Raw genomic sequence first — 19,865 nt, 5'->3', positions numbered from 1 at the left:
GGCTGACGTAGAACAGTTACAGCAAATCTCCCGTCAAACGCGGTTACTTTTATTACTGAATTTAAAACGGACGCAACAGCAGCTTGCATTTATACAGCACCTTTAAAGTAGTAAAATGTCCCAAAGCGTTTCACGGGAGCGTTGCCAAATAAAATTTGGACAGATAGACGGTACAATTTAAAAGAGTCTCTGCAGGCAACATGATGCAGCGCAGGAGCGATTGTCAAAGCTATCTGTGTGGGGGACCCCTGGCAAAAATTGGCACAGTCCCGCGAGCACACCCGTCCTAACTTGATTCCACAAGGCAAACTATTATTTTTCTTCATACAATGATGCAACACAGAAGGAGGCCATTCGCCATCGTGCCTCTTTGAAAGAGCTCTCCAATTAGCCCCACTCCCCTGCTCTCTCCCCATTGCCCCGCAATTCTTTCCTTTTCAAGTATCTATCCAATTCCCGTTTGAAAGTTATTATTGAATCTGCTTCCACCACCCTTTCAGACAGCGCATTCCAGATCACAACAACTCGCTGTGTAAAAACATTTCTCCTCCTCTCCCCTCTGGCTCTTTGGCCAATCACCTTCAGCCATGACCTAGTGGGTAGTTCTCTCGTGTCTGAGTCAGAAGGTTGTAGATTTTGAGCCCATAATCTGGGCTCATTCTCCCCATGAAGTGCTGCGCTGTCGGAGCTGCCGTTCTTTGGATGAGACGTTAAACCGAGGCCCCGTCTGCCCTCTCAGGTGGAGTTAAAGATCCCATGGTCACTATTTTGAAGAAGAGCAGGGGGAGTTCTCCCCGTGTCCCGGGGCCAATATTTATCCCTCAATCAACATCACTAAACAGATGATCTGGGCATTATGACATTGCTGTTTGTGGGAGCTTGCTGTGCGCAAATTGGCTGCCGCGTTTCCTACATTACAACAGTGACTACACTTCAGAATTGGCTGTAAACACTTTGGGACGTCCTGAAGTGGTGAAAGGCGCTATAGAAATGCACGTTTTTCTTATTCTCTTCACTCTGTGTCCTCTGGTTACTGATCCTCCTGCCAGTGGAAACAGTTTCTCTTTATTTACTCCATCAGTCGTTTTTTGTGGAAGAAATTGTCTGGGAAACGGTTAAAGGGACAACGAGACCTGTTTTTAGAGAGAATGGATTGAGAGAGATGGTGATTAAGTGGGCAGGTGAGTTGGCGCCATGGAAAAGGGGGTAAAAGTTTGGCTTCACAGCCTCTTCCTGTTCCTGAAAATTTATATTCTCGTGCGCGTCAGTTGAATTCACAGACTACCCTGAAAGTGTGGAGCTCTGTTGGCAGATGTGAGAGGCAGCTAAAAACACTCGTGGTGAATCCTGATTTGCGCCGGTGAAGTGGCCCAGCTGACTGGACTTGTGATCACTGTGTACTGAATGTTGAATGAACTGTAAGCTTACAGACGCTTTGTTGTTTCCCCAGGCTGATTCCATCAAAAACGGCGTGCAGCTACTCTCGAGAGCTTACACGATCGACCCCAGCAACCCCATGGTATTAAATCACCTGGCCAACCACTTCTTCTTCAAAAAGGTACAAACCCGTGCAGTATATGGTTACGGTGGTGTCGTGGTGGTGTTACCGGACAAGTAATCCAAGGGCCTGGGCCAATGATCCAGAGAACACGAGTTCAAACCCCACCGTGGCCGTTTGGGAATTTCAATTCAGTAAAAGTGACCATGAAGCTGTCGGATTGTCGTAAAAACCCAACGGGTTGACTAATGTCCATTTAGGGAAGGAAACCTGCCGTCCTTACCCGGCCTGGCCCTATATGTAACTTACTTTCTTGATGGGTTTTTGTTTGGAACTATCTCACCTTATTGTGTTTTGCGCCTTGATGTTGTACCTTTTCGCAGGGAGTTTAGAGACGTCTAAGAATGAGAGAGCGAGAGATACAGGATTTATGGTGTAAGATATTTTTGTGCCACACAAGAAACTTCTTGTTAAAAAGCAATGATACCTATGGTCTTCCAGGAGCAACAGTGTTTAGACATTTGTTTGTAAGTTAGCTGTGTCAGTGGATCTCAACTTTCCCTCTAGGGTTAGGAGTGACCCAAGTTTCTGGTCTCAAAGTCACAGAGGTGCGAACCATGGAACCTCAGGGGTTGATTAAAGTTTAAATCCACATTCCCGCTAGTTTATAGATGTCTCAAGTTGCTGGTACTAACAGACATAAGAACATAAGAAATAGGAGCAGGAGTAGGCCAATTGGCCCCTCGAGCCTGCTCCGCCATTCAATAAGATCATGGCTGATCTGATCCTAACCGCCAATCCACTATGACAGGACTATCTCCTGAATCCAACAGAAATAGACACACGAAACAGGAGCAGGATCAGGCTACACGGCCCCTGGGCCCGCTCCGCTACCCACAGGGCCATGACCGATCCGAACCTAGGCTCATGTCCAAATTCCTGCCCGCTCCCCGTAACCCTTAATTCCCTTTTCTTCTAGGAAACTGTCTATTTCTGTTTTAAATTTATGTAATGATGTAGCTTCGACAGCTTTTTGGGGCAGCATATTCCATGGACCTACCACCCTCTGAGTGAAGTAGTTCCTCCTCATCTCAGTTTTGAAAGAGCAGCCCCTTATTCTAAGACTATGCCCCCTAGTTCTAGTTTCACCCATCATCTGGAACATCCTCCTTGCATCCACCCGATCCAACCCCTTCACAATCTTATATGTTTCAATAAGATCGCCTCTCATTCTTCTGAACTCCAATGAGTAGAGTCCCAATCTACTCAACCTCTCCTCATATGTCCATCCCCGGGATTAACCGAGTGAACCTTCTTTGTACTGACTCGAGAGCAAGTATGTCTTTTCTTAAGTATGGACACCAAAACTGTATGCAGTATTCCAGGTGCGGTCTCACCAATACCTTGTACAACTGAAGCAATACCTCCCTATTTTTATATTCTATCCCCCTAGCAATGAAAGCCAACATTCCATTGGCCTTCTTAATCACTTGCTGCACCTGCATACTAACCTTTTGAGTTTCGTGCACCAGGACCCCAGATCCCTTTGTACTTCAGTACTTTCCAGTTTCTTGCCATTAAGATAATAACTTGCTCTACGATTATTCCTGCCAAAGTGCATAACCTCACACTTTCCAGTATTGTATTCCATCTGCCAAATCTCTGCCCACTTATTTAGCCTGTCTATGTCCCCTTGCAGGTTTTTTATGTCCTCCTCACTCGCTACTTTCCCTCCCATCTTAGTATCATCTGCAAACTTTGATATGTTACACTCGGTCCCCTCCTCCAAATCATTACTATAGATTGTAAAGAGTTGGGGACCCAGCACTGACCCCTGCGGAACACCACTGGTTACTGATTGCTAGCCTGAGAATGAACCATTTATCCCAACTCTCTGCCTTCTGTTAGATAGCCAATCCTCTATCCATGCCAGAATATTACCCCCAATCCCGTGATTTTTTACCTTATGCAATAATCTTTTGTGTGGCACCTTGTCAAATGCCTTTTGGAAGTCTAAATACACTACGTCCACTGGTTCACCTTTATCCACCCTATATGTTACTTCCTCAAAGAACTCCAGCAAATTTGTCAAACATGACTTCCCCTTCATAAAACCATGCTGACTTTGTCTTATTAAATTATGATTATCCAAATGTCCTGTTACTGCCTCCTTAATAATGGACTCCAAAATTTTACCTACCACAGATGTTAGGCTAACCGGTCTATAGTTTCCAGCCTTCTGTCTACTGCCCTTTTTAAATAAGGGTGTTACATTAGCAGTTTTCCAGTCTGCCGGGACCTTTGCTGAGTCCAGGGAGTTTTGAAAGATTATTACCAATGCATCCACAATCCCTACCGCCACTTCCCTCAAGACCCTAGGATGTAAGCCATCAGGTCCAGGCGATTTATCCGCCTTGAGTCCCATTATTTTACCGAGTACCACTTCCTTAGTGATTTTGATCGTGTTTATCTCCTCCCCCCCCTATAGCCCCCTGCTTGTCCAGTGTTGGGATATTCTTGGTGTCCTCTACTGTAAAGACTGATACAAAATATTCATTCAGTGTTTTTGCCATCTCCATATTTCCCACCATTAATTTCCCGGTCACATCCTCTAAGGGACCGACATTTACTTTAGCCACCCTTTTTCTTTTTATATAACTATAAAAACTCTTACTATCTGTTTTTATATTTTTTGCTAGTTTACTTTCATAATCTCTCTTCCCTTTCTTAATCAATCTTTTTGTTATTTTTTGCTGTCTTTTAAAGTTTTCCCAATCCTCTATCCTCCCACTAGATTTGGCTACCTTATATGCCCTTGTTTTTAGTCGAATACTATCCTTAATTTCTTTACCTAGCCACGGATGGCTGTCTTTTCTTTTACACCCTTTTCTTCTCAGTGGAATATAGTTTTTTTGGAAGTTGTAAAATAACTCCTTAAATGTACACCACTGATCATGTATCGTCTTACCCTTTAATCTATTTTCCCAATCCACTTTACTCAATTCCGCTCTCATACCTTCATAGTCTCCTTTATTCAAGCTTAGCACGCTTGTTTGAGATACAACCTCCTCACCCTCTAATTGAATATGGAATTCAACCACGTTATGGTCACTCATTCCAAGGGGATCCTTTACTAGGACATTTTTAATTAATCCTGTCTCGTTACACAGGACCAGATCTAAGGTAGCTTGCCCTCTGGTCGGTTCAGTTACATACTGCTCAAGAAACCCATCCCTAATACACTCAATGAACTCATCCTCAAGGCAGCCCTGCCCAATTTGATTTGTCCAATTAATATGATAGTTAAAATCCCCCATAATTATAGATGTTCCCTTATTACAAGCCTCAACTATTTCCTGATTGATACTCCGTCCAACCGAGTTACGACTGTTCGGAGGCCTATAGACTACGCCCACTTGTGTTTTTTTCCCCTTGTTATTCCTTATCTCCACCCAAACTGTTTCATTATCCTGATCTTTTGACCCAATATCATTTCTCTGTATTACAGTGATTCCTTCCTTTATTAACATGGCCACCCCACCTCCCCTTCCTTCCTGCCTGTCCTTCCTGATTGTTAAATAACCTGGTATGTTTAATTCCCAGGCATTGTCACCCTGCAGCCATGTTTCCGTAATGGCCACAAGATCATACCCATATGTAGCTATTTGTGCCATTAACTCGTCTATTTTGTTACGAATGCTACGTGCATTCAGATAGAGAACTTTCAAATGTGTTTTGTGACACTTAGTTCCTGCTTTTGCCCTTTTTATTACTTTACCTTTTACTCCATACCTCCTGCCCCTTCCTGACACGCTCTGGTTTTTAATTTCCCCACTGCTACCTAAGTCTATGACCTTCTCTGTTGTCATTTTTATTATTTGTTCTCTAGGAACCTCCCTCCCACTAGTTAGTTTAAAGCCCTCTCTACAGCCCTAGTTATATGATCCGCCAGGACTCTAGTCCCAGCACTGGCCAAGTGAAGCCCGTCCCAACGGAACAGCTCCCTCCTGCCCCAGTACTGGTGCCAGTGTCCCAGGAAGCAAAACCCATTTCTCCCACACCAGTCTTTGAGCCACACATTTAACTCTCTCTAATTTTATTTGTCCTAGCCAAATTCGCTCGTGGCTCAGGTAATAATCCAGAGATTATTACCCTTGAGGTTCTGTTTTTTAATTTGACCCCTAGCTGCTCATACTCCTTTAACAGAACCGGCTTCCTAGTCCTATCTATGTCGTTTGTACCAACATGGACCACGACGACTGGATCCACCCCCTCCCACTGCAAGTTTCTTTCCAGCCCAGAGGAGATGTCCTTAACCCTGGCACCGGGTAGGCAACACAGCCTACGGGACTCTCGCTCTTAGCTGCAGAGAACTCTATCTATCCCTCTAATAATACTATCCCCTACCACTACAACATTTCTATTTACTCCCCCCTCTTGAATGGCCCCTCGCTCCACGGTGCTGTGGCCAGGTTGTTCATCCTCCCTGCAGTCCCTGCTCCTGTCCCCACAGGGAGTAAGAACCTCGAACCTGTTGGACAAGAGCAAGGGCTGCGGCTCCTCCAACACTACCTCCTGGATCCCCGTACCTGCCTCACTCGTAGTCACACCGTCCTGACCCTGGCCATGGGCTTCATCTGAATTAGTTAACTTCATAGGTGTGACCACCTCCTGATACACAGAGTCCAGGTACTTCTCCCCCTCCCTGATGTGTCGCAGTGTCCGAAGCTCAGACTCCAGCTCATCAACACGGAGCTGGAGATCCTGTAGCAGCAGACACTTGTCACAGATGTAATCACCGTTAGCCTCAATGGGGTCTACCGGCTCCCACATCTCGCAACAGTAACACATCACCTGCTCCATTTTATGTAATTAATTAAAAAAAATTATTGTTAGTTATGGACACCCTCTGCCCGATTATAGATGCTAGTATCCCCTTTAATTAATTGGATTTAAATTAAATCAATCCCTCTAATTACACCAGTTAAATGGTTTACCAACTGTCTCCACTACAGCACAGAGACCCTAGAAAAAAACCGCAGAATTTAAGCTTGTAATGAAAAGAAGAAATACTCACCAACCAATCCAACCAATCACTTACCTGCTTCCTGGTGACGTCACTCTTCGATTATTTTTTACCTCTCCTCTGCTGTTGAGTTGGTACGCCTCGGGTCGCTGCCGGTTTTAAGCTCCGCCTCCGACCGTGGCGTTCTGATTGAGGATTTAAAAACTGCCCTTTCTAAACCTCCAGGCCAATGTTCTCGTCAAGCTGCGTAGCGGTCTGGAGGTCCCGCACAGGCCAGTCACCGGCTTTTGAATGGAAAAATTTGCGCGGAAGTTTTAATGGGCTGCTCAGCCCGTTAAAGGGGTCGCACACCCAAAAAAATGAGAGGAAACCTTGCTCTAGGCCCCCCCCGAAATTCAAACCGGACAAACCAGCGAGCGGGAAGAAATAAATACTGTCCTTTATATTAGTCTGGTGTAAACGGTTGTGTGACAGTACAGTACCATGGAGTTCGGTTTCTTGACTCCGCTTTTTCTGTCCCTTTTTAGGATTACAGCAAAGTGCAGCACCTGGCTCTTCACGCCTTCCATAACACTGAGGTGGAGGCGATGCAAGCGGAGAGTTGCTATCAGCTGGCTAGGTCCTTCCACGTTCAGGTGAGTTAACGGGAGCATTTCAATCCAGCTTGTGTGTTCTGTATCGTACCGGCTTACAAAAGGGAAATCAACTTGTGTGCACTGAGATGTTAACGAACGGGAACATAGGAACAGGAGGAGGCCATTCAGCCCCTCGAGCCTGTTCCGCCATTCAATCAGATCATGGCTGATCTGTACCTCAACTCCCATTTATCCGCCTTGGCTCCATATCTCTTAATGCTTACCCAACAAATCTGTATGTTCGTAATTCCAGGGTCGGGAATTGTCTGAGTTATCAGGAAAGGTTGAAAGGAATCCGGCTTTTTGGAAAAGAGGAGGTTTCAAGACGGTCCTGTTGCAATCTTCCGGTTTGTAAAGGCCATCGATTGAATTGATCAGGCGAATTGTTCACTATGTTACAACGGCTTTTATTTATCCAGCGCCTTTAACGTAGTAAAACATCCTAAGGTGCTTCACAGGAGCGATTATCAAATAAAACTTGACACCGAGCCACATAAAGAAATGTTTGGACAGGTGACCAAAAGCTTGTTCAAACAGGTAGGTTTTAAGAAGCGTCTTAAAGGAGGAGAGAGATGTAGAGAGGTTTAGGGAGGGAATTCCAGAGCTTGGGGCCATGGCTGCCAATGGTGGAGCGATTATAATCAGGGATGCGTAAGAGGCCAGAATTGGAGGAGCGCAGAGATCGCGGAGGATTGTGGGCTAGAGGAGGTTACAGAGATGGGGAGGGTTGAGGCCATGGAGGGATTTTGAAAACAAGGATGAGAATTTTTTAATCGAGGCATTGCTTAACCGAGAGCCAATGTAGGTGAGCAAGTACAGGGGTGATGGGTGAACGGGATTTGGTGCGAGTTAGGACACGGGCAGCAGAGTTTTGGATGACCTCAAAGTTACGTAGGGAGGAATGTGGGAGGCCAGCCAGGAGTGGGTTGGAATAGTCGAGTCTGGAGGTAACAAAGGCCTGGCTGAGGGTTTCAGCACCGGGTGAGCTGAGGCGGGTGGGGGCGGGCGATGTTACAGAGGGGGAAATTGGCGGTCTTGGTGATGGTGCAGATATGGATACAAGGTTCAAAGTGCAGGGGACACGAGTTTCAAAATGGGAAAGCTGGTGAATGTTTTGCGCGTAGAGTAATAACATTGTGGAACAAGATATCGGAAGGCCAATGAAGTTGGGATTATAAAAGGGTTCAGACGACAACTCTATCTTTATTCAGGAAGAAAGAAGGAGAGCAGGTTGGGTTGAGATCAATAAAAAATGGAGGAAAGAGATTTGTTGGGCCTAATGAACCATTTGCTGTTTCTAAAAATTCTTGTAGCAATCGTAAAAGGGGACAGGGCGGGGAAGTGAGATTAGTTCGCTCGGTTAAAGAGCTTGGGCTGACTGGCCACCTCCCGCAACTTCTAGGATTCCACGAATCGTAGACCTGGTCCATCCTCCAGTTTCTCTGAACTAAGACGCGGTTCACTTTTCCATGCAAGCTTCCTTCCACGGGCAGTATAAACATGAACATTCAAAAGATCCTTCAACGTGGGCTGTTGTGTACCTGGAGCGCGAGTGTAAGCTTGGGATCTCACCATCGCTGGCTGCACAAACGTCCTTCGTCTTGTATCCGCAGGGTGATTATGACCAGGCTTTCCAGTACTATTACCAAGCCACGCAGTTTGCTTCCACCACCTTCGTCCTGCCTTTCTTTGGCCTTGGGCAGATGTACATTTACCGGGGGGACAAGGAGAACGCAGCACAGTGCTTCGAGAAAGTTCTCAAGGCCTATCCCAACAATTACGAAACTATGAAGATTCTGGGATCACTCTATGCCACCTCAGACGAGCAGGAGAAGAGGGAAGTCGCAAAGGTACGCAATTTCGGATTGTTAACTTTCTCAACTTAGCCGTGAACTTGTTGAGGTAGAAATTCCGGTCCCTACGGGTGTGTACACGCTGTGTACTCACCCGTAGTGCCAACAGAAATGCCGGTTTCAGGCGTGCACTGCGCATACGCTGGAAACCCGCATTTCCGATCTGTCAAGAAAGCTCCTGACAGATCCTCCGGCTGCGCTGGAGCAGGGCCTCTGCGGGTGGAGAGTTCCGTTTTTTGGAGGCCCGCAGAAAACCCTTACAATTCTTGCGCCTGGTAAAAGCAGGATAAGAGTTGAAAAAAGTAATTTAAAAAAATCCACTGATTTATCATTTAAAAATACTTTAAAGAAAGGTAAGATTATTTTTTAGCCGTTATAAACTTCAATTTTTTTTTTCCAAAAATAGCATTTTTGTTTAAAATACTTAATTTATGTAATTTAGTCATTTTAAAAATGTGATGCTTTTTTAAAAATTTATTTAAAGTTTTACTATGTTTTTGGGGGGTGATCTCTCTCTTCATATATTTGATAGGTCTTCCTGTCAAATGTATGAATGGAGATTCCCTGCTCTGATTGGCTCCCCATGGCCCACGTGATCCCAGGGACGCTGCGAACCGCCTGCGCCTCTGGCCCCTGGGATACGTGGGCCCTGCACACCGGCAGTTTGGAGAGGCCCAGCAACGGAACTCTGCGCCTCCTGGGAGCCCTCCGGTAAGGGCGCAGATTTTTCCAGATCGCAGTCCTGCGAACGGAATTTCTGGGCCGTTTTGATGTGTCACTTAACAGCATTAAAACTCTTAAAATGTATCCTCTTATTTTTAAGGGACATCTAAAGAAAGTGACTGAGCAGTACCCAGATGATGTGGAGGCCTGGATTGAACTGGCTCAGATCCTTGAACAGTCGGATATTCAGGTACCGAAGCAAAACCCCTGTGGATGCTGGAAATCTGAAATAAAAACAGAAAATGCTGAAATCAGGTCAGGCAGCAACTGTGGAGAGAGAAACAGAGTTAATGTCTCAGGCCGATGACCTTCCATCAGATCTGGAAGAAGTTCGAGTTATAATTGGTTTTAAGCAAGTACAGAGGTAGGGAAAGGGGGGAGGGGGAGGAAAGAATAAAAGGGAAGGTCTGTGATAGGGTGGAAGGCAGGAGAGATTATATGACAAAAGGAATGATGGTGCGAGGCGAAAGGGGGTGGTAATGGGACAAGTAAAGAAACAAAAGATGAGTCTAGAAGAGGTGAAAATGGCATCAGCAGAACCATCACCAGCACCTGCTGTCCGAAAAAATGGGAGCGGTGGTTATGTTCTGAAGTTGTTGAAATCAGTGATCAATATTCAGGTACATCTGTTGCAGTTGGAGAAAGAAAGAACTTGTGTTTATTTCTCATTGTGTCACGTCCTCAGGACGACCCAAGACGCTTTACAGCCAGTGAAATACTTTTTGTAGTGCAGTCACTGTTGTAATGTAAGGAAATGTGGCAGCCAATTTGCGCACAGCAAGCTCCCACAAATGAGATACATGACCAGTTAATCTGTTTGTTGCGGGAAGACTGTTTTCCAGAACGTTCCCTGCAGTCTTCCAATAGTGCTGTGGGGTCATCAGCATCCACCTGAATAGGTAGACGGAGCCTCGGTTCAACGTCTCATCCAAAGGGATGGTTACTTCTGCCGTGCAGCGCTCCCTCAGTACTCCACAGTAAGTGTCAGCCTAGATGATGCGCTCAATCCCTATGGCTCTCAGACAGCCTGACACTAGTATAGTGAACCTCGACACAGAAATCACTTCCTGAATGGGGTGAACGGTTACTTGTGCCCACTTACTGTAGAAGGTTAAGCTCCCATCAGTGATGGCAACGAGGGGAGACCAATAACACAAGTTGCCAGAAAGCATTGATACAATGAGGGTGCCTCTGACAGGAAGCGTGTGGTAGGGTAGAGATGTCCAAGCTTGTGGTCTCTGCGTTAAATTTTCATCTGCCATGTGTCTCCCTAGTTCACCTGTCTGTCTATGTCCTCCTGAAGTCGGCTATTATCCTCCTCACATTTCCAAGTTTTGTGTCATCTACAAATTTTGAAATTATGCCCTGTATACCCAAGTCTGGGTTAGTGACGATATATCAATATTTAGATCAGATGGTAGAAGACCTGGCTCAAAAAGGGCAGGATTGGGTATTAATATTCCTGGATATAGGGTGTTCAGGAAAGATAGGGAAGGAAAAATAGAAGGTGGTGTGGCAGTATTGGTTAAGGAGAATGTTACAGTGCTGGAGAGAGAGGATGTCCTGGAGGGGTCAAGGACAGAATCTATATGGCTAGAGTTAAGAAATAATAGAGGTACCATTGCACTACTGGGTGTATTCTATAGACCACCAACTAGTGGGAAAGATATGGAGGAGCAAATTTACAGAGAAATTAGAGAGAGATGCAAGAACTATAAAGAAAAGAAAGACTTGCATTTATACAGCGCCTTTCACGACCACCGGACGTCTCAAATCGCTTTACAGCCAATGAAGTACTTTTGGAGTGGAGTCATTGTTGTAATGTGGGAAACATGTCAGCCAATTTGCACACGGCAAGCTCCCACAAACAGCAATGTGATAATGACCAGATCATCTGTTTTTGTTATGTTGGTTGAGGGATAAATATTGGCCAGGACACCGGGGAGAACGTCCCTGCTCTTCTTTGAAATAGTGCCATGGGATCTTTTATGTCCATCTGAAAGAGCAGACGGGGCCTCGGTTTAACGTCTCAGCCAAAAGATGGCACCTCTGACAGTGCAGCACTCCCTCAGCACTGCACTGGAGTGCCAGCCTAGATTTATGTGCTCAAGTCTCTAGAGTGGGACTTGAACCCACAACCTCCTGACTCAAAGGCAAGTGTGCTACCCACTGAGCCACAGCAGACACTGTAGTGCTAGTGGGGGACTTCAACTATCCTAATATAGGCTGGGATCATAGTAGCGTAAAGAGCAGAGAAGGGGAAGAATTTCTGAAGTGTGTTCAGGAGAACTTTCGTGATCAGTATGTTTCCAGCCCAACGAGGAAGGAGGTATTGCTGGATCTGGTTCTGGGGAATGAAGTAGGTCAAATGGAGCAAGTATCAGTAGGTGAACATTTAGGGAACAGTGATCATAGTATCATAAGGTTTAGATTAGCTATGGAAAAGGACAGGGAGCAGTCTAGTGTAAAAATACTTAACTGGAGGAAGACAAATTTCAGTGGGATGAGAACGGATCTGGCCCGGGTAAACTGGAATCAAAGATTGGCAGGCAAAACTGTAGTGGAACAATGGGCTGCCTTTAAAGAGGAAATAGTTCGGGTACAGTCGAGGTACATTCCCACTAGGGGGAAAGGGAGGGCAACTAAAGTCAGGGCTCCCTGGATGACAAAAGAGATGGAGAGTAAGATGAAGTAGAAAAAGAGCACTTATGACAGATGTCAGGTCGAGAATACACCTGAGAATCAGGCTAAATATAGAAAGTTCAGAGGAGAAGTGAGAAAGAAAATAAAAGGGGCAAAGAGAGGGTATGAGAATAGAATGGCAGCTAACATAAAAGGTAATGCAAAAGTCTTTAGGCATATAAATAGTAAACGGGTAGTAAGAGGAGGGGTGGGGCCGATTAAGGACCAAAAGGGAGACCTACGCATGGAGGCAGAGGGTATGGCTGAGGTACTAAATGAGTACTTTGCATCTGTCTTCACCAAGGAAGAAGATGCTGCCATAGACATAGTAGAGGAGATACTGGATGGGATAAGAATTGATAAAGAGGTACTAGAAAGGCTGGCTGTACTTAAAGTAGATACGTCACCAGGACCGGATGGGATGCATCCTAGGATGCTGAGGGAAGTGAAGGAAGAAGTTGTGGAGGTACTGGCCATAATCTCCCAATCCTCCTTAGAAACGGGGGTGGTGCCAGAGGACTGGAGAATTGCAAATGTTACACCCTTGTTCAAAAATCGGTGTAAAGATAAACCCAGCAACTACAGGCCAGTCAGTTTAACCTCGGTAGTGGGGAAACTTTTAGAAACAATAATACGGGACAAAATGAACAGTCACTTGGACAAATGTAGACTAATTAAGGAAAGCCAGCACAGATTTGTTAGAGGCAAATTGTGTTTAACCAACTTGATCGAGTTTTTTGATGAGGTAACAGAGAGGGTTGATGAGGGCAATGCGGTTGACATGGTGTACATGGATTTCCAAAAGGCATTTGACAAAATGCCACACAATAGGCTTGCCAGCAAAGTTGAGGCCCATGGAATAAAGGGGACAGTGGCAGCATGGATACGAAATTGGCTAAGTGACAGGAAACAGAGAGTAGTGGTGAACGGTTGTTTGGACTGGAGGAAGGTATACAGTGATGTTTCCCAGGGGTCGGTTCTAGGACCACTGCTTTTCTTGATATAAATGAATTGGATGTGGGTGTACAGGGCACAATTTCAATATTTGCAGATGACACAAAACTTGGAAGTATAGTGAACAGTGAGGAGGAGAGTGATAGACTTCAGGAAGACATAGACAGGCTGGTGGAATGGGCGGACATGTGGCAGGTGAAATTTAATGCAGAAAAGTGTGAAGTGATACATTTTGGTAGAAAGAATGAGGAGAGGCAATATAAACTAAAGGGTACAATCCTAAAGGGAGTGCAGGAACAGAGAGACCTGGGGGTATATGTGCACAAATCGTTGAAGGTGGCAGGGCAGGTTGAGAAATCAGTTAGAAAAGCTTACGGGCTACTGGGCTTCATAAATAGAGGCATGGAGTATAAAATACTGGTTCGGCCTCAACTGGAGTATTGTGTCCAATTCTGGGCACCGCACTTTAGGAAGGATGTGAAGGCCTTCGAGAAGGTGCAGAAAAGATTTACAAGAATGATTCCAGGTATGAGGGACTTCAGTTATGTGGATAGACTGGAGAAGCTGGGGTTGATCTCTTGGAGCAGAGAAGATTGAGAGGTGATTTGATAGAGGTGTCCAAAATCATGAGGGGTCTGGACAGAGAGAAACTGTTCCCATTGGCAGAAGGGTCGAGAACCAGTGGACACAGATTTAAGGTGATTTAAGGTGACATAAGAAAAAACGTTTTTACTGAGCGAGTGGATAGGATCTGGAATGCGCTGCCTGAGGGTGGTGGAGGCAGATTCAATCACGGCTTTCAAAGGGGAGTTGGATAAGTACCTGAAGGAAAAAAATTTGCAGGGCTACGGGGAAAGGGCGGGGGAGTGGGACTGGCTGAAGTGCTCTGGCAGAGAGCCGGCACAGGCTCGACGGGCCGAATGGCCTCCTTCTGTCCTGTAACCATTCTATGATTCTAAGGAATTTCAGGTGATGAATACCTGGAGTAAGCTGCTAGGTGCAGTAGCAGCGACACGGACATTAGGGGGCATCAGAACACAATTGGACGGAGAGCTAGATGTTGGCAGCATGGGATCCGACGGGCTGATTGGGCTTATCTCGTCCTTGGCTTTTCTTATATTCCTGCACAGTGTATCTACACATGGGTCTTTTTGTGGTACGGTCGTGTTTGGTGACAGGACCTTGTTGAATTCTGTTTGTAGGGTGCCCTATCGGCCTACGGGACAGCCACACGCATCCTTCAGGAGAAAGTACAGGCTGATGTACCTCCCGAGATCCTCAACAATGTTGGGGCACTTCACTTCCGACTGGGAAACTTGGGAGAAGCTAAGGTAATCCTCTTCAGACATTTAAAGGAGCAGGTTTCCACCTTGCCCCATAGCACTAAATTTGGGAATTAACGACAACGTAATACAGAATTCCCCCTTCACGTGCCCTTTCTTCTTCTCCCCCTCTTGCTCCGCTCCTGCTTCCACCCTCCCCATCTCCACCGTCCTTCAGTCCATTACTGTGATCTTTCTCCAGGAGGGTTTGTGCAGAGCGCCTGTCCCAAGGTCTGTGCAAACCTTTCTTGTTGGTAGTAAAAAAAAAAAATAGCAGATAAAATAAACAAAAGTTCCGTAAGTAGAACCCACTTCATACTGTAGTTACTAGTCCCCTCTGACACACTCATACTGTAGTTACTAGTCCCCTCCGACACACTCGTACTATAGTTACTAGTCCCCTCCGACACACACATACTGTAGTTACTAGTCCCCTCTGACACACTCATACTGTAGTTACTAGTCCCCTCCGACACACTCGTACTATAGTTACTAGTCCCCTCCGACACACACATACTGTAGTTACTAGTCCCCTCCGACACGCTCGTACTGTAGTTACTAGTCCCCTCCGACACACTCGTACTGTAGTTACTAGTCCCCTCCGACACACACATACTGTAGTTACTAGTCCCCTCCGACACACTCGTACTATAGTTACTAGTCCCCTCCGACACACTCGTACTGTAGTTACTAGTCCCCTCCGACACACTCGTACTGTAGTTACTAGTCCCCTCCGACACACTCGTACTGTAGTTACTAGTCCCCTCCGACACACTCGTACTGTAATTACTAGTCCCCTCCGACACACTCGTACTGTAGTTACTAGTCCCCTCCGACACACTCGTACTGTAGTTACTAGTCCCCTCCGACACGTACTGTAGTTACTAGTCCCCTCCGACACACACATACTGTAGTTACTAGTCCCCTCCGACACACTCGTACTGTAGTTACTAGTCCCCTCCGACACACTCGTACTGTAGTTACTAGTCCCCTCCGACACACACATACTGTAGTTACTAGTCCCCTCCGACACACTCATACTGTAGTTACTAGTCCCCTCCGACACACTCGTACTGTAGTTACTAGTCCCCTCCGACACACTCGTACTGTAGTTACTAGTCCCCTCCGACACACTCGTACTGTAGTTACTAGTCCCCTCCGACACACTCGTACTGTAGTTACTAGACCCCTCCGACACACTCGTACTGTAGTTACTAGTCCCCTCCGACACACTCGTACTGTAATTACTAGTCCCCTCCGACACACTCGTACTGTAGTTACTAGTCCCCTCCGACACGTACTGTAGTTACTAGTCCCCTCCGACACACACATACTGTAGTTACTAGTCCCCTCCGACACACTCGTACTGTAGTTACTAGTCCCCTCCGACACACTCGTACTGTAGTTACTAGTCCCCTCCGACACACACATACTGTAGTTACTAGTCCCCTCCGACACACTCGTACTGTAGTTACTAGTCCCCTCCGACACACACATACTGTAGTTACTAGTCCCTTCCGACACACTCGTACTGTAGTTACTAGTCCCCTCCGACACACTCGTACTGTAGTTACTAGTCCCCTCCGACACACTCGTACTGTAGTTACTAGTCCCCTCCGACACACTCGTACTGTAGTTACTAGTCCCCTCCGACACACTCGTACTGTAGTTACTAGTCCCCTCCGACACACTCGTACTGTAGTTACTAGTCCCCTCCGACACACTCGTACTGTAGTTACTAGTCCCCTCCGACACACTCGTACTGTAGTTACTAGTCCCCTCCGACACACTCGTACTGTAATTACTAGTCCCCTCCGACACACTCGTACTGTAGTTACTAGTCCCCTCCGACACACTCGTACTGTAGTTACTAGTCCCCTCCGACACGTACTGTAGTTACTAGTCCCCTCCGACACACACATACTGTAGTTACTAGTCCCCTCCGACACACTCGTACTGTAGTTACTAGTCCCCTCCGACACACTCGTACTGTAGTTACTAGTCCCCTCCGACACACACATACTGTAGTTACTAGTCCCCTCCGACACACTCATACTGTAGTTACTAGTCCCCTCCGACACACTCGTACTGTAGTTACTAGTCCCCTCCGACACACTCGTACTGTAGTTACTAGTCCCCTCCGACACACTCGTACTGTAGTTACTAGTCCCCTCCGACACACTCGTACTGTAGTTACTAGACCCCTCCGACACACTCGTACTGTAGTTACTAGTCCCCTCCGACACACTCGTACTGTAATTACTAGTCCCCTCCGACACACTCGTACTGTAGTTACTAGTCCCCTCCGACACGTACTGTAGTTACTAGTCCCCTCCGACACACACATACTGTAGTTACTAGTCCCCTCCGACACACTCGTACTGTAGTTACTAGTCCCCTCCGACACACTCGTACTGTAGTTACTAGTCCCCTCCGACACACTCGTACTGTAGTTACTAGTCCCCTCCGACACACTCGTACTGTAGTTACTAGTCCCCTCCGACACACTCGTACTGTAGTTACTAGACCCCTCCGACACACTCGTACTGTAGTTACTAGTCCCCTCCGACACACTCGTACTGTAATTACTAGTCCCCTCCGACACACTCGTACTGTAGTTACTAGTCCCCTCCGACACGTACTGTAGTTACTAGTCCCCTCCGACACACACATACTGTAGTTACTAGTCCCCTCCGACACACTCGTACTGTAGTTACTAGTCCCCTCCGACACACTCGTACTGTAGTTACTAGTCCCCTCCGACACACACATACTGTAGTTACTAGTCCCCTCCGACACACTCGTACTGTAGTTACTAGTCCCCTCCGACACACACATACTGTAGTTACTAGTCCCTTCCGACACACTCGTACTGTAGTTACTAGTCCCCTCCGACACACTCGTACTGTAGTTACTAGTCCCCTCCGACACACTCGTACTGTAGTTACTAGTCCCCTCCGACACACTCGTACTGTAGTTACTAGTCCCCTCCGACACACTCGTACTGTAGTTACTAGTCCCCTCCGACACACTCGTACTGTAGTTACTAGTCCCCTCCGACACACTCGTACTGTAGTTACTAGTCCCCTCCGACACACTCGTACTGTAGTTACTAGTCCCCTCCGACACACTCGTACTGTAATTACTAGTCCCCTCCGACACACTCGTACTGTAGTTACTAGTCCCCTCCGACACACTCGTACTGTAGTTACTAGTCCCCTCCGACACGTACTGTAGTTACTAGTCCCCTCCGACACACACATACTGTAGTTACTAGTCCCCTCCGACACACTCGTACTGTAGTTACTAGTCCCCTCCGACACACTCGTACTGTAGTTACTAGTCCCCTCCGACACACACATACTGTAGTTACTAGTCCCCTCCGACACACTCATACTGTAGTTACTAGTCCCCTCCGACACACTCGTACTGTAGTTACTAGTCCCCTCCGACACACTCGTACTGTAGTTACTAGTCCCCTCCGACACACTCGTACTGTAGTTACTAGTCCCCTCCGACACACTCGTACTGTAGTTACTAGACCCCTCCGACACACTCGTACTGTAGTTACTAGTCCCCTCCGACACACTCGTACTGTAATTACTAGTCCCCTCCGACACACTCGTACTGTAGTTACTAGTCCCCTCCGACACGTACTGTAGTTACTAGTCCCCTCCGACACACACATACTGTAGTTACTAGTCCCCTCCGACACACTCGTACTGTAGTTACTAGTCCCCTCCGACACACTCGTACTGTAGTTACTAGTCCCCTCCGACACACACATACTGTAGTTACTAGTCCCCTCCGACACACTCGTACTGTAGTTACTAGTCCCCTCCGACACACACATACTGTAGTTACTAGTCCCTTCCGACACACTCGTACTGTAGTTACTAGTCCCCTCCGACACACTCGTACTGTAGTTACTAGTCCCCTCCGACACACTCGTACTGTAGTTACTAGTCCCCTCCGACACACTCGTACTGTAGTTACTAGTCCCCTCCGACACACTCGTACTGTAGTTACTAGTCCCCTCCGACACACTCGTACTGTAGTTACTAGTCCCCTCCGACACACTCGTACTGTAGTTACTAGTCCCCTCCGACACACTCGTACTGTAGTTACTAGTCCCCTCCGACACACTCGTACTGTAGTTACTAGACCCCTCCGACACACTCGTACTGTAGTTACTAGTCCTCTCCGACACACTCGTACTGTAGTTACTAGTCCCCTCCGACACGCTCGTACTGTAGTTACTAGTCCCCTCCGACACGCTCGTACTGTAGTTACTAGTCCCCTCCGACACGCTCGTACTGTAGTTACTAGTCCCCTCCGACACACTCGCACTGTAGTTACTAGTCCCCTCCGACACACTCGTACTGTAGTTACTAGTCCCCTCCGACACACTCGTACTGTAGTTACTAGTCCCCTCCGACACACTCGTACTGTAGTTACTAGTCCCCTCCGACACACTCGTACTGTAGTTACTAGTCCCCTCCGACACACTCGTACTGTAGTTACTAGTCCCCTCCGACACACTTCACACTTTTGCTACTAGTTTCCCCTCCGACTCACTTGTTTTGCTGCTTTGTATGTTAATAAAATGAATTGTCCTGTCTTGGCAGAAATACTTCCTGGCGTCACTCGAACGTGCCAAGGCTGAAGCAGAGCACGATGAGCATTACTACAATGCGATCTCCGTCACCACCTCCTATAACCTGGCCAGGCTCTACGAGGCCTTGTGTGAATACCATGAGGCAGAAATATTATACAAGAATGTTTTAAGAGAACATCCAAATTACGTTGACTGTAAGTAATTCCTCGGGTCTGTTTCTTGTTGGGTGGGGGGGAGGTTACACTTTACATAGATGGTCAAGGATAGAAGTGAAGCTGTGGTTTTTAGTCCTGGTCGGTAGGTTTTGAATCCTGTTTGTTGGTACAGTGAAGTCCTGTTTCTTGTAGAAGACGGCTGTCTATTTAACTGTTGTGTTGATTGTGACCGTGAGAAGATGGCAAGTGATTTGAGAGAAAAAGGAAAGAAAGACTTGTGGGGGACTACGGTCTCCCGTGTAAAGAAATAGGCAACACAGCGAGCTACAAGAAATAGGTCTTTACTCCAACTCTCACAATACAGTACTGAATTCGTGAAGCCCGCGAGCCTGTGATGAC

At 46.7% G+C, this 19,865-nt stretch overlaps 1 protein-coding gene across 1 annotated transcript in view; it reads left to right on the top strand.

Annotated features, from left to right (window-relative positions):
* LOC147107202 (RNA polymerase-associated protein CTR9 homolog) overlaps nucleotides 1-19,865 on the top strand; it is a 47,528-nt gene that overhangs the window by 22,727 nt on the left and 4,936 nt on the right. The window contains exons 7-12 of the mRNA XM_086008378.1: nucleotides 1,451-1,558; nucleotides 7,052-7,159; nucleotides 8,773-9,009; nucleotides 9,836-9,925; nucleotides 14,574-14,702; nucleotides 19,322-19,505. Of these exons, the coding sequence (XP_085864504.1) occupies nucleotides 1,451-1,558; nucleotides 7,052-7,159; nucleotides 8,773-9,009; nucleotides 9,836-9,925; nucleotides 14,574-14,702; nucleotides 19,322-19,505 (856 nt within the window). The remainder of the gene's footprint in view (nucleotides 1-1,450; nucleotides 1,559-7,051; nucleotides 7,160-8,772; nucleotides 9,010-9,835; nucleotides 9,926-14,573; nucleotides 14,703-19,321; nucleotides 19,506-19,865) is intronic.

Source organism: Somniosus microcephalus, chromosome 15, assembly GCF_052327205.1.
Source record: "Somniosus microcephalus isolate GS21.2 chromosome 15, FLI_Smic_1.0, whole genome shotgun sequence".
NCBI lineage: Eukaryota > Metazoa > Chordata > Chondrichthyes > Squaliformes > Somniosidae > Somniosus > Somniosus microcephalus.
The sequence above is the reverse complement of the archived record's forward strand: the minus strand, read 5'-3'. Positions and strand labels throughout refer to the sequence as shown.